Genomic DNA, 13,334 nt, shown 5'->3' with positions numbered 1-13,334 from the left:
CTGCCACCCCCAGCTCCTGTGTCCCTGCACCCGTGCCCCGTCCCCCTGTGCCTCTCTCCATAGCCAGCCCAGACCATCTAACAGCCCAGGCCCCCTCCCACAGGGACTACCCAGAAGTGGCAACCACTTTCAGCCTTGGCTAGTCTTGTTCAGGAGAAACTTAGCTGGGAAATTTTATTGGGCCAATTAAGGTTTTCCTTCTCAACAGATGTAAAAGTTAAAAGCCGTCATCATTTCTCCCGGTAAGTGTTACAGAAAGCTCACAGGGGGCAATAAGGCTGAGTTGTAGAAATGGGTAATTGAAAGAATAGTAACAATGATATGACATGTGTGTGCCCCCTGGGGCTTTCTACAACACGAACCTGCCACGGCGTCTGATTTCACCTTCCACCCAAGAAACTGCGTCATCACCACAAAAGCCTGATAAGCCTTTTCTTTTTTTCACTTGCAGAGGGAATTGGATATAAATTTAGCTGCAAAAATCCAGCACCAGCCAGCTGCTCCTGCTTCAGAGAGAGTGTCATCACACCTCCTTCGCTCACCCCTGCTCGGTCACCTCCTGGTGGTACAGAGGAGCCTTGGGGCTGGGACTGCTCCCTGCTCATCCCCCTGCACCTTCCCAGGAAAGAGTAATTAAGTCTAATTAAGCCTAACACCCAACAACACATGCAAGACTGAGGTGAGACTGTCTTACTGTACACGTGAGGATGGCTTGACTTGCAAGGTTTGCTGCGCCAAGCAGTGAGACCCACTCCACAGCGATAAATCCTATTTGGTACCTACGGGGAGCAGCAACATTCCTACCTGACACCTTTGGGGACCCCTTTTTACATCAGGAAGCCTCAGGCACAGAAGCCACCCTGTCTAACAGGGCTCCCTCAGCCCTCCCAGAGCAGGAGCAGCTCAGGCGTCTCATCTGTCAGATGCATGGTCTAACCACCAGACCTAGTGCCAACAACAACCACCATATTCCCTGCCCACATACATCCTCTGAGAGAGACAGATATCCTGCAGATGGGTTTTTCTTGTCTCCCAGTTTCAGTATTGAGGGCTCAACCCCATGCCAGCATTTTCTGCGTCAGTGTGGTCACCTTCTGCCAGGCTGTCTCCTTGACTCTTCCTGGAGGGGAGAGCTGTGCCTGCAGAGGAGTGTTTCGCTTGCAAAGCCTTTACAACCATATCTTTCAGGTTAGTTCCCTACTGAAATAGGCCTTGTGCCATTGCACTGCATGTGTATCTATGTGCCTGTCCATCAGTCCACCCTAAAAACTTTTGAAACTGCTGGCTAACTTCAACATTTGCAAAATATATCTTAAAGATGTTAAGCTCCTAAAAGTTTTATGAAAACAATCTTGTTCCTTCACAAAATCAAGCCTCATGGACTCCTTGCCCTGTGAAGAAGACTGCTAGAGCCACAATGCTGGTAACACTCTATTGACAAAACGGACTTATTTGATGTATTACCACACCAAGTAAAAGAGCTTTTAAGAGAGAAACCCATGTGCCTCTCTGTGCTATGTTCATTGCAATGACCCTAGGCTAAAAAAAGATTTTTTTGGCAGATGCTGTAAATAATTCACATGGTGTGGGAAGTTCATCAGCCTAAACTGGGCAGATAATCACCCACCAGCTCCTCTAATATGGTTTTCTGCCTGTCACACCAAGTGGATCGCAGGAAAGAAGAGATTCTCTTTTTCTCCTGGAGACCTCTGACCATCCCCTGCATGTTCACATTCACGGTGCACACTTCAGCATCACTCGGGTGAGATGAAACAGCAAGAGAAGTTGGTAAACCTGCCTGGACACTGCAGAGAGGTGACCATCAGAGACACTAAGAACAAAGTGAGCAGTGGAGCCTGTCCTTCAAGCAACGGCCTAAAGCACACTGTCCACATCCCCGAGCAACGGTGACAGAAACCCACCGCGAACCACTAGCAGCAGCCCCTGAGCTTCTCAAGATGCTGGAGAAATGGCACTCCTGCAGCTGTTATGGCTGCTTCATATATTTTAACAAAGGACAGCATTTGGCCCATGCCTACAGACCTTCTACAATCTTTTACAGTGCATAGAACAAGGCAAATAATCCTTTGTCTCGCCATCCAAAAGTTAGGCAGTCTTACGAAGACTTCAGGAGGAAAATACAACTATTTCAAATAACCAGCCCTTGCGGGGACCTCGGCAAGTTAATTTATACCAAGGCAACGTTTATCTTTTGGGAAACTCAAGGCATTCTTATGCCATTCTCAAAGGCAAGAAGCTGTATGGGACGAGCTCCTACTCATGCGCAGCAGCCGGCTGGTTGGGGGGCTGGAAAAAGCACGAGGAGAGATAGGCAAGAGCATTGGGATTTCTCCAGGATCCATGACATCTCTGGCAATAATCAGTCAGACAAGAGTCATCTTCTCAGCTTCCCTTCAGCACAATTCCGTTAGATGAAAATGAAACACTGCTAGGTCATGCCTGTCTTCATGCAGACGATGATCACAGAGGCAATATTCTTACCAGAAAAATCTCTCTCCAGCTCAAACAGCTCAAAACACTTGGATTTCTTCACCTCCAGTTAACAGTGCTGCTCCAAGAATTGACAGTTTATTCCACAATGGTTTTATTTTGCCTAATCGCTACCTTCACTCATCAAACAGAAAACACTCAGTTTCTTGGCTCACAAAACCCTCCAGATGCATGATATCATTGACTGTGCAGTATCAAGGAAAATAATTATTGCTTTTTTCTCATCTTCAGAATCACCGTTTCCAAGGCTCCACTATCCCACATAGGAAAATGAACCAGCACATTTCAGCTGATGATATGAAGAAGTCCTTTGACTGCTTGGCAAGAAAGATGGTATTTAAATACTCTTCCCTCCAGCAATTCCCCTCCTTTCCCTATCCCCACAAAGATTTATGTTCTCAGCCTTGGCCTGCCAGCAGTACCTGTTGTGCATATGGAAGACCAAGAAAACCTGGAGCTGCCTCCAAAGAGCCCAACAGAGAACTGGACTTGCTCGTTTGTAGGCAGGGCTGTAAGAAAAGCTGGCTCACTCCCCAGAGCTGCAGAATAACTCCTTTAACAGCTTCTGAGCACGATGCAGCACTGCAAAAGCCTGCAAGGCAGCAGGTTAGCGTTTCAGCAAGAATGCCTGCAACAGTACCAGGGATCAAGGGGATTTCTTTCAGCCTAAGAGTAACCCGATTTCATGAATATTTTTCAATTGCTCTTGCCTATAATGAAAAGGCTTTCTGTCTATAGAGCTGGCTGCTTAAACCATCCAGTTACCACGAGCTACACTTAATTTTGGGAAAGAGAACACCTGTCTGAATTATATGTAAATACGCCTAGTCAAAAAGGCCATGAGAAACAGCACTGCCGTTTCAACTCACGGCTACACAGCAATGAGTGACGCTGCGCAGACACCGGTGAGGGAGCCATGGCATATGCGTCTAGTGAGTTTGTTTTTGGACATTAACTTCTTTTCTTCCTGGAAATGTTGCCCAGGGAGAATTTCAGGACTTCACCATTTGTGTAGGATTTTGAATGTTGGTAGACAGGATATCTCACGCCGACACCCATTGTGCACAGCGATTAATCTCAGATTAAGTCCCCATGAGCTTTTGATCCAAAACTTCTGAGATGTGTCGATTCACTGCTTTAGGTTACACACTTCCCGTGTAACCGGTTGTATCCAGGAATCCCAAAGAGAAACATGGCAGCCCTACTTTCCAGCCAGCGAACTGGGAGACAAATAAGTGGGCCAGTCCGCCCTTCACGCCAAAAATGAACTGTGAAAATGAAGCCGTGGGGTGCAGTGCCTGAAGAGCGGCCCTGGCTGCGCCGCTAAAAGCCCTCAGCACTTTTCTCAAGGGAAGCAATAGTCCCCGCTAACAAGGCCAGATGCCAATTTAGAGAATTAAATTCTGCCTACCCAAATTCCTCTTGTTTCGTGTGGGTACAGTGCTCTTCACTTCCTACATAAGAAGTTTGGAAAGGGTCTCCTGGAGCCCTGGGACTCATTCCCTCCTGCTGTTGGCAGCCTACAATATGTCCCCTTTCACAGACCAGTCAAGCTCACTCTGAGGAATAATTTGTTTTAGCCATAATTGGAGGCTGATCCAGAAGCTCTGATCCACACGTTGTTAGAAACTTGCTGTTCTCAACAGAGGACCGCCGATATGCACTGTTAAACACTGGCTATGCTCCATCCCAGGGACGGCTGCGTTTCAAGAGCTGGCCAAGCGGAGGGCCAACCTCCAAGTGTCAAAAGCACTGGGAAAGCCAGGGAGAAAAGGAGATGATGAGACCTTCCCGTGGGCTAGCTGCAATGGGGAGAATCATGCGGAGGATCACCAGGCAGGCTGAAGAAGCGTCTTGCCCCTTGCGTGTCCTGGTCCTCCAGAGATGCTGAGCACCTGGGAGGCCCAGCAAAGGGACATGTCACTGCTCTGGGACTGCCTGCAGCAGAGAGGGAGTGTTTTGACACAACCTGGCCCAGAGACCTGACAGTATCATCCCTGGTACTCCACGTACGGAAAGCTTAAAAAGCAGGTGCCAGTGCCCAGAAAACAGCAGTTGTGTCACTCGGCCCTGATGGCACCCAATCTCTAGAGGGAAAGTACCTTTCATGGTAAAATTCCCTGGAGACTGAAGGTTTGTCTCCACATGTGCCCAGAACTGCCCTCTTCTCCTGTCCTCTCAGGCACAGATTAAAAACTAAGCTCAGGTTTCCCCTTTTTCCCTGAATCCCCTTTTTGCTGCCCCATTATTTAAAGGGGGAAGCTCCCCTCCACCTCACTGTGCTAAAGCCAGTGGAAACCCCGCACAGGGCTTGGGAAGACGGGCTTCCCTGCCAGGAGGGAAAGCTTGGTGGCCAAGCCAAGAGATGCATCCCACCACAGCCATCAGCAAGGTGGCTGGTGGAGGGACAGCATCCTGCTGGTGTGCCGCAGCTGCCAGCACTGCTGCAAGCAGCGAGCCCTGTGCTGTGCGGGCCGGCAAGGAGGCATCCTGCTCGGCTCTCAGGAACCCTCCCCAGCCACCCCATGATGAATGGCCAGCTGCTGCAGCCTGGGATTTCCAGGTTCCTACACCATTTCATTGACTCCGGCCTGACTTTGTTTACTTCGTCTCATTAAATTTTCCCCTAGAAATCGTTATTCTTGTGCTTATGAAATAATGGCCCCCGTGCTTTGCTAAATTCATGGATATAATGCAAGGAGTTGGGCTTGGTCTGGCCATCAGCCCCATCACCCCTGGCCCCTAGCTGAACAAACTCTCTTTCGCATGTGGCATTTTTGTACAGAGACTGACAATTTGTGTTTTTCCAAAGACCGAATGAACAGGAAGATGCTGTTAAAGAGGATTTTTTTGTGGTTGTTCCACACCCCCCGCAAAATGCACTTCTACAAAGTGTAGAGATGGGACTGGAAAACACAGTTCCCTAGCTGCGTCCTCATGTGTCCTGAGCACAACTGAACACCAGCCAGTTTCCCTCTTTTCTTCGTGTCAGTTTGGGCCTTTGTTTTCTCTCTGTGCAGACACCAGTGGCACAGAACAATTAAAAAAGCCATTTGCAGCCTTCTAATGGGCTGACATCCCAGGCTGTTTTGAAGTTATTCTTGCATATTTGCCCAGGTTCTTTGTGGAGTCCCAAGTCCTGCGAGTGACTGAACTCAAACCTCCCGTGACCCACAAGATCCTTGGAGGATGTCAGAGCAATGGAGATGTAGCTTCAGTTAAGGACAGCAGTGATAACCTTACTCAGGCCTAAAAGACAGGCAAAAAAAATGGGCAAAGGCTTCTAGGTTGCAACATAGTATTTCTACAACCCAAAATTAGGGCTCCAAAATAAAAATCACCGAGCATCTTTAACTCCTGTTTGCGTCGGCAAGTGTTACAGTTCCTCACTGTCTATCAGGGCCAAACTTGTGAGTAGCAGGACACAATTTAATTGTCCTCTACGCAGCTAATTTCAGGTAGAACCAGTAGGACTGGTGCCCAAATCCTTAAGGAACAAGAGGCAGGCTGCATGCAGTAACAGTGCGAGGCAAAACATTTGAAGGTTTTTCTGCTACAGAGGCACATGAGATCAATAAAATGTTCAGCAAGACACACACCCCGCAGTAAAACAGCAGCATGTGATGTTTCAAAAGTTAAAAGCACATTAGAATTTGTTGCTGGAATATAGTCAAGCTGCAAATACGCCTCTCCTATTAATAGCAAACAGCAACAATAGCTGAGGTCTCAAAGTGATTTATTAGCAGTATTCTGAATAGATGAACACTCAAATAAGTTACTAATTTACTAAAATCTTGTCAAGGAGACTCTGCTTCACTAAGTCCTTTTATCCTGGAGCTTGTCTAAATGGGGACACTCAGGCGAGCTAATCTGAATTGACCACAGATGGGAATGTAAAGTGAATGAGATAATTGCATTGCAGAGTGGACAGTCACTCTCGCTCACGGTTAAAGAATTAACATCTGCTAAGGGCCCCTTGTCAATAAGCCCTTAACAGCGATCAGATTAGGCTGTAAAGGAAGAAATATTAATACGATCTGAACTATGGGAGGGAAGACAGCCTTTTACGCCTACTAATAAAAATTGGCATTCCTATCTGAGCATGAGAGAGTTTATTTCTGCATCTTGTTTACTTAGATCAGATTATGTTTGGCTGCTGAATCCAGTTCTGATTTCCCTTGCAATAATGTGGCTGAAGGGTTACACCCTGGAAAACAGTGGAAATACTCTGGGTTTGTAGCACATTTGGATGATCCAGGCTAAAACTTAGCCTTTCTTTTAAAACACCGATCATATAAGGCCAGCATATAGAGGTTTCTGCCTATGCTAAACCAACTGCTGCTGTGAGACAATTAATTCACTAAATTAAGCATGGAGAAAGACTTTAGTGGCCCCTCTGTGTGCAGCTGATCAGTGTTGCAAATCCAACCCCTCAAACTGGCAGATGCTTGAAGCTTGCTGGAAACCCAACTTGGTTGTACTGAGGTTTCCACCTCCTTCTTGCTTCTCCTTCACCCATACTGGATGGGGCCCAGGACAGGGGACAGCCTGGCCCTAGATGTTGAGTGGTGAGAGGTCCCAAAAGCAGTGCCAGCCTGCAGGCGATTTTATGAACATGGACTGAGTCCCTGGGGATGATGGGGCAGGAGGTGGGCGCCCACCATCTGCCTCGTTTCCTCTGTTCCCTACCGAGGAGGGGCTCAGATGTTTTGTTTGGCTCCTGGATCCTTGCAGAGAAGCTTTCCTGGCTGCTGAAAGGGTGGTTCTTCTTCGCATGAGGCCAGACTATGGCCAGGTTGCTCCAGCATGTGCATCGGCAAAGTCTCTGAGCATGTGCTGACCTGTGAACTCATGCTTACTTCCACTGAGAAAGCCTCTAAGACCAAACCCAGGGCATCGGTCCAGTGTTCCTGACATCACCACTGTGCCATGCAGCCTTCAACTTCTTTCCTCTCTGGTTCTGTCCAGATGTGCCCTTTCCTTCCTAATCCCACCATTGGGCTGTTGATCCTCCAGCTCATGCCTGCTTCAGGGTAGAGGACTCAGGTGCACACTAAGCAGAGCACAACCATCCCTGGTAGTTTTGCAGCATCAGCGACAGGTAACAAAGAAGAGCAGAGACCTGCCAAGTCCCTGTTGAGGTGACTCTACCCATCAGTAGACCTGCCAAGTGCCACACATGGCATGTGACATTACCTCCCCTACCTCTGTGGTGGCACCTAGCTCAGGTGACCGCAGCATGGTGCCAACCTCTGAGCACAGACCGCTCTCCCAGCGCCCTTCACCACCCCAGTCCCACCACCGCAAGGGGAAGCCCAGAGCCACTCTACTACAGAAGAAAGATGAAAGGCATCTCCCAGAGCCAATTCAGCATCTCTCATTTCTCCACAAGCTTGGAGCTCTGGGTCTTTGCAATGAACCCAGAGGCCTGGCAGCTTGCTTTCTGCGGTAACATAAATCTCCTCAAAATCAACATCATGGCAAATTTGTGATGAGGGAGGATATTTGTCATAAGACTTGAACTAGGCATCTAAGGAATGACTCATGATGACGAGGGCAGAAGAAATGCAAAAAGCCTGACTTTTCTTTTCAATAAAAACTGAAGCAGATACATGTTTGTTCCAAATTAGCACGTGATTTATTAAAAAAGAGGCCGTGAGCCCCCGAGTACTATGAGATTCTGCATGCTGCTGCCTTGAAACGGGGCTCGCAGGCACCGTGATGCTCGGCAGAAACGCAGGCGGATCAGCTCCGGCGCCGTTTGGGGTGAGACGCTGTCTCCTGAGCCTTCCCCTGAGCTTCGCAAATTGCTCATCCAGGGGGACAAGGCGGAGGCGACCGAGCTGTGGGCAGCGTGCAGAGACCCCACCGTCCCGCACAACCCTGCGAGCCCCGACTCTGCGCCTGGCAACACACGTGTGGCGTTGAAACGTTTGAAGTGGGAGAAAGTGCTATACAGATGGTGGGATGCGCAGTTTGGATGACGGGTTACAGTTGTTACATCGCAATTCCAAAGAACTTTAAAAAGTTAACAAAGAAATCCGGTAGCACTCGCAGAACTTATGCTTGTGCTTTAAGGAAAACGGCGGCAACTGAGCTGCAATTAAATAATACCCTTCAGACTTGGACATTTCAGATGACTGCATATTTGAAACCACTGTTTCAAGTGAAATTACTGTTTCCATATGTCTGAAATTAGGTGCTACCAGAAGTGGGAGTACGGCACAACATAACTCCAAACAGAACACAAAACTCTGATGTTTCTTTAGGTGAGATACATGTTGCCATTGGCAGTTACAAGTAATTGCTGGAATGTAGGCACTGTAATAAATTAAATGTGATATTTGCTAAGCATGCAGGCTTGCCATCTGGTCACCAGAAAGCTGCTGTTATTACTTTGCAGGTAAAAAGTGGTGTTTAAGTGCAGGGAACTGAAGTGTGCCATATAAATAAAACCTTATAAGTTCCAGCCCCTTGGACTCAACTTTTGTTTAAAACCTGGAATAATGGAATGATCTTGACTTTTATAGCTTCTTTGCAATAACACAAGCTAAAGCGATGCCAAAAGAACAGATCCCACAGGAGCAAGCTCGGTAAATAGTCTGGTTTTGCAGCATGCTACTGCAGATGCATCAAACACAACAAATTCCTTTCCTTCCTGAGACAGGCACCGGTCTCTACACACAAGACCTCCATCCTACTGTCACCATGCATTGCACCAAACTACAGAGCAGCCCTCGCGACGTCGGAATTTGCAGAGGTTCTCGCCAGACCCCGTCCTGGTGTGCAGGCACATGAATGAGGTGACCACGGTGAAAAGCACACTGAGGTGCTAGCTACACAGGACCCAGCACAAACGGGACAAATACTGCCCTGCATGATGCCTTGCATTTCTCACCCCTGAGAATTATCCCTGGGAAAGCTGAAAAAGGAGCGTGCAAGTCAGAGAAACCCAGACACGTCCTGCTGGCTGGACTGAGAGCTATAGATTTCAGCCCCTGCCCTGTATCACAGGCCTCATGATTCAGGTGGTGGGACACAGAGACTGGCAGGAATGCTGAGGACCTGGAAAATTCCCATCAAGGTACATCCATCATTTTTTTTAGGTCTCACTTTGTAGTTAGCCCCGACTCAGAATCACAGAGTGTTTTGGGTTGGAAGGGACCTTCAAACATCATCTAGTTCAATGCCCCTGCCACGGGCAGGGACACCTCCCACTAGACCAGGTTGCTCAAAGCCCCATCCAGCCTGGCCTTGAACACTTCCAGGGATGGTGAATCCACAGGTTCTCTGCGCAACCTGTTTCAGTGTCTCACCACCCACACTGTAACAAATTTCTTCTTTATATCCAATCTAAATCAATTTCAGTTTAAAACCATTGCCCATTGTTCTCTCAGAACAGGCCCTGGGGAAACATCTTCCTCCACCTTTCTTATAAGCCCCTTTACATATTTCACTGTGAAAGGAAGTTCAGGCAGCTTTTTGGGGGCACGAGCAAAAGGAGGCAGGAGAATAGAGGAAGACAGCAGTTTCTCTTGCCAGCCATCTGATTTAAACTCTTCTCTGGGCTAGTGGAATAACCACCCTGGGTCTGTCTGGTAAGTCTGGAGATCCTGGTTCCTGAGCTGACAAGAGCACAGAGCAGCTTCTCCTAGAGCAGGACATTGGATGCATCCTGAGATGCAGCTAAGAGATGCACTTTGGTGAACAAACAGCTCTCTATTTTTGCAGAGAGTGGCTTCCTAGCTGGAGCATGGCTAGAGGTGACCCCAAATGACTGCAAAGGCGTCCGAACACGTAATTTTTCTCAGACATTAATGTTGGTCTCCAAGAACCAGGCTTTCACCTCAAAACATGTTACCAGCAGAATCTAAAATGATATAACCTGATTCACTAATTGAATTTGCTCCTTTCTCTGAGTTAGGTCAGAGGGCAATTTTAAGTTTCATTAAACCCTCCGACAAGCTCGTTAAATAAGGCCACTAGAGGGAGCAGCCTTTAAAGTCCAGAGCTGGTCACTAGGGAGACTTCCCCACAAGCGGGGACCCCGGAGGACAGCCCCACGGCCGTGGTTCCCAGGGGAGGCTCTCTGGCACCACGGGACAGGCTTAGGCACCAAAGGGAAAAGCATTATTGGTAGCACCTCCAAATGCATGATTTATTATCTGCTGTTTCTGATGTTGAAAATAATCTGATTTCTTCCCATATATTTTTCCTCTTAGCAAATGTGACGTTTTTCTTCATTTTGTCAAGCTCTTTTCACAAGAGCATAAGTGTGCACAGAAAAGAAAAAAAAAAAAAAGAAAGATAAATTGTAAGTTCCTTAATTACCTGGCTAATCTGGTTTATGGGAACCATACTTCAGTGTGGTCAGTAGCTATTTTGACTGGTTACACGCTTACTTCTCAGCGAAGGTGGTCACTATTAAAAGTGAATGTGGTGACCGTTAATTTTAACCTAGTTGCATTTTGGTCCAGGTTGGACTGATTTGCATCACCCCAAACCACACAATTGCAAGACCCAGAGAAGACCATCAAGAGCGACGACGTTCCCGTTGGCTTTCCCGAGGAATCGGCAGCATCCGACTTATTTGCAGTTGTGCTGGGCAGTTTCCCCAGGAGAGGGGAGAGGAATTTTTAGGAAAAAGAGGGAGATTACGAGCCCCTCAGCAAAGTGAGGGGCAGGGCGATGCCTATATCAGCTTGGAATGAATTATGTGAATTCACCTTGTGAAATACATTCAATGACAAGGGATGGCTGTGAGGTAAGGAGGAATAAACGCCTGTGCGGAGATTGCAGAGTGAAAGAGGGCTGAAGCGAGGGCTTTCTCTTCCCGACCCCGGCAGACCTACCTCTCCTCCGGTGCAGGGGAAGGGACTGGAATATCTGGAAGTGCAAATGGCTCCCCTCTGCCTCACGTCATCCTCCAGCCCGAAGGTGGCTGAGCAGTTAGCAGCAAAATATTTGTAAGGCTTCCACGTCTCGCCAAAGTCCTGGGAGCGCTCCAGCACCATGGCGGCCGGCCGGGGCGACTTGAAGACCAAGATCAAGTGAGTGAAGTAGAAGGTGGTTTCCAGGTCCAGCTGGATGGTCTCGCGGGGGGCGTCCTGAGCCGCCTGCCACCAAGTGCGGGGCAGTCGGAAGGGCGAGTCGGCCATGGCGGCGGGGGGGTGGGCCAGCCCGGCATGGGATCCACTGCACCGGCCACAAGCCGGGCGCTTGCAGCGGCGCTGGGCATCCTCGGCGTAGGCACAGAAGGGCTCGGCAGCATGGCGCCCACAGGCTGTCTCCGTCCGCAGCGCCCGACCGTGCGCCAGGTTGCCCATCCGGGGGTTGCAGGCCTTTTCGCAGGGGCTGCCCAGACCTGCAAGATAGAGAGCAGGAGGAGGGTGAAGCCGGCTCCCGAGGTGGGCACATCCCACCCCATCCGCCGGACACTTTTTGGGGCTGCTGTCCCCCAACGAGACCCCTAAGAGGGGCCGAGGGAGAGGGCAGCACTGCTCCTCGGCTCTCCCCTCCGTGGAGCTCAGTGTCTCTATAACAGCAAAACAAACCAAAAAACCCTCAGGGCTTCCCTGCACTTGGGAAAATCCCTATGGGAAGCTGTGGAGCAGAGCAGGCAACACGGGAGGAGAGGTGCCTCCATTTCACCCTACTACCCCGAGGAACCCAGAGCAGGACTGAGGCTTTGAGGGCAGCGGCCATGGCCATGCCACCCCTGCCCCGAGGCCTCCAAGGGCATCCAGGTGGTCCTGAGGAAGGGAACCACAAGAAAGACGGGATGCCAGTGACACCAGGGAAGCCAAGACGAGGAGACGGCCAAGGGGGACAGCATTGCTGTGCCCCAGCTCACCGTGCAGCAGATTGGGTGCCAGGGGTGTGAGAGCTGGTAGGAATATCTCCTGCCACTAACCTCAAATCTCCCTCCTTGTGGGAATATCTCCTGCCACCAATGACCTCAGTCTTCACCCTCCTTGTAGGATTATCTCCTTCCACCAATGACCTCAAATCTTCACCCCCTTTGTAGGAATATCTTCTGCCACCAATGACCTCAAATCTTCACCCCCTTTCCCAGCCCTCCGTCCCTACCCCAAACTGCTGCTGAGGTCAGGGTCGAATCGAATGAAGCACCGCTTAAGTTTAGAAAAGCTGTCACTGCTGTGTGTAAAGGAGGGGGAAAAAAAATAAATAATCCTTGGTTGAAATGATGCTGGCAAGCTGCCTCGCAGCTGATGTTCTGTGGTTTTTGTTCCAGTTTCTCTGGAAGCCTTGTCCATTTAAAAATCCACAGTTAAAGTGTCAAAGAAAAATAAAATCACCATGGGGTTTGGTGTGAAAACATCTGCAATGTAACCCTCCTGGTGCAGGAATGTTTGATTAGGGGCTCTCCACCTCTTTATTAATAAATGTAACAGAAGGTCAAGGCTGTATGTGATGAACCACAACTATTTAACATTAAAAAAAAAAAAAGGCTCTGATGACTTGAATGTGGGCAAGCCAAACCATCTGAGGTACGTAATGTCATTTTTATCACCGGGCCAGTCATACATAGTCAGCTTTGTGCACCAATTATTATTGCTTCTTCTTGGCATTTTTGTTACGTCCAAAGGTTGTTTCAGTTTAGCATCCAATAAATCCTTTATTTGGGGTTTATTCAACTTTTGTCTACAGGCTCATAGTTGCAATTAAGCTATATTACGCACTAGCAGAGGCTAAGCCTTCAAAGCCTGACAGCATTCTCCGCTTCTCCTGCTCCTCAAGAAACACACTGGAAAGAAAACATTTCTACCACCAAAGGTCTATACAGGTTTTCTATACCAATT

At 48.7% G+C, this 13,334-nt stretch overlaps 1 protein-coding gene across 1 annotated transcript in view; it reads right to left on the bottom strand.

The window, feature by feature from the left end:
* Positions 1–13,334, bottom strand: part of NTN4 (netrin 4) — a 52,655-nt gene that overhangs the window by 36,913 nt on the left and 2,408 nt on the right. The window contains exon 2 of the mRNA XM_063322765.1: positions 11,364–11,875. Coding sequence (XP_063178835.1) covers positions 11,364–11,875 — 512 coding nt within the window. The remainder of the gene's footprint in view (positions 1–11,363; positions 11,876–13,334) is intronic.

The sequence above is a fragment of the Chroicocephalus ridibundus genome, chromosome 1 (genome assembly GCF_963924245.1).
Source record: "Chroicocephalus ridibundus chromosome 1, bChrRid1.1, whole genome shotgun sequence".
Lineage (NCBI taxonomy): Eukaryota > Metazoa > Chordata > Aves > Charadriiformes > Laridae > Chroicocephalus > Chroicocephalus ridibundus.
The sequence above is the reverse complement of the archived record's forward strand: the minus strand, read 5'-3'. Positions and strand labels throughout refer to the sequence as shown.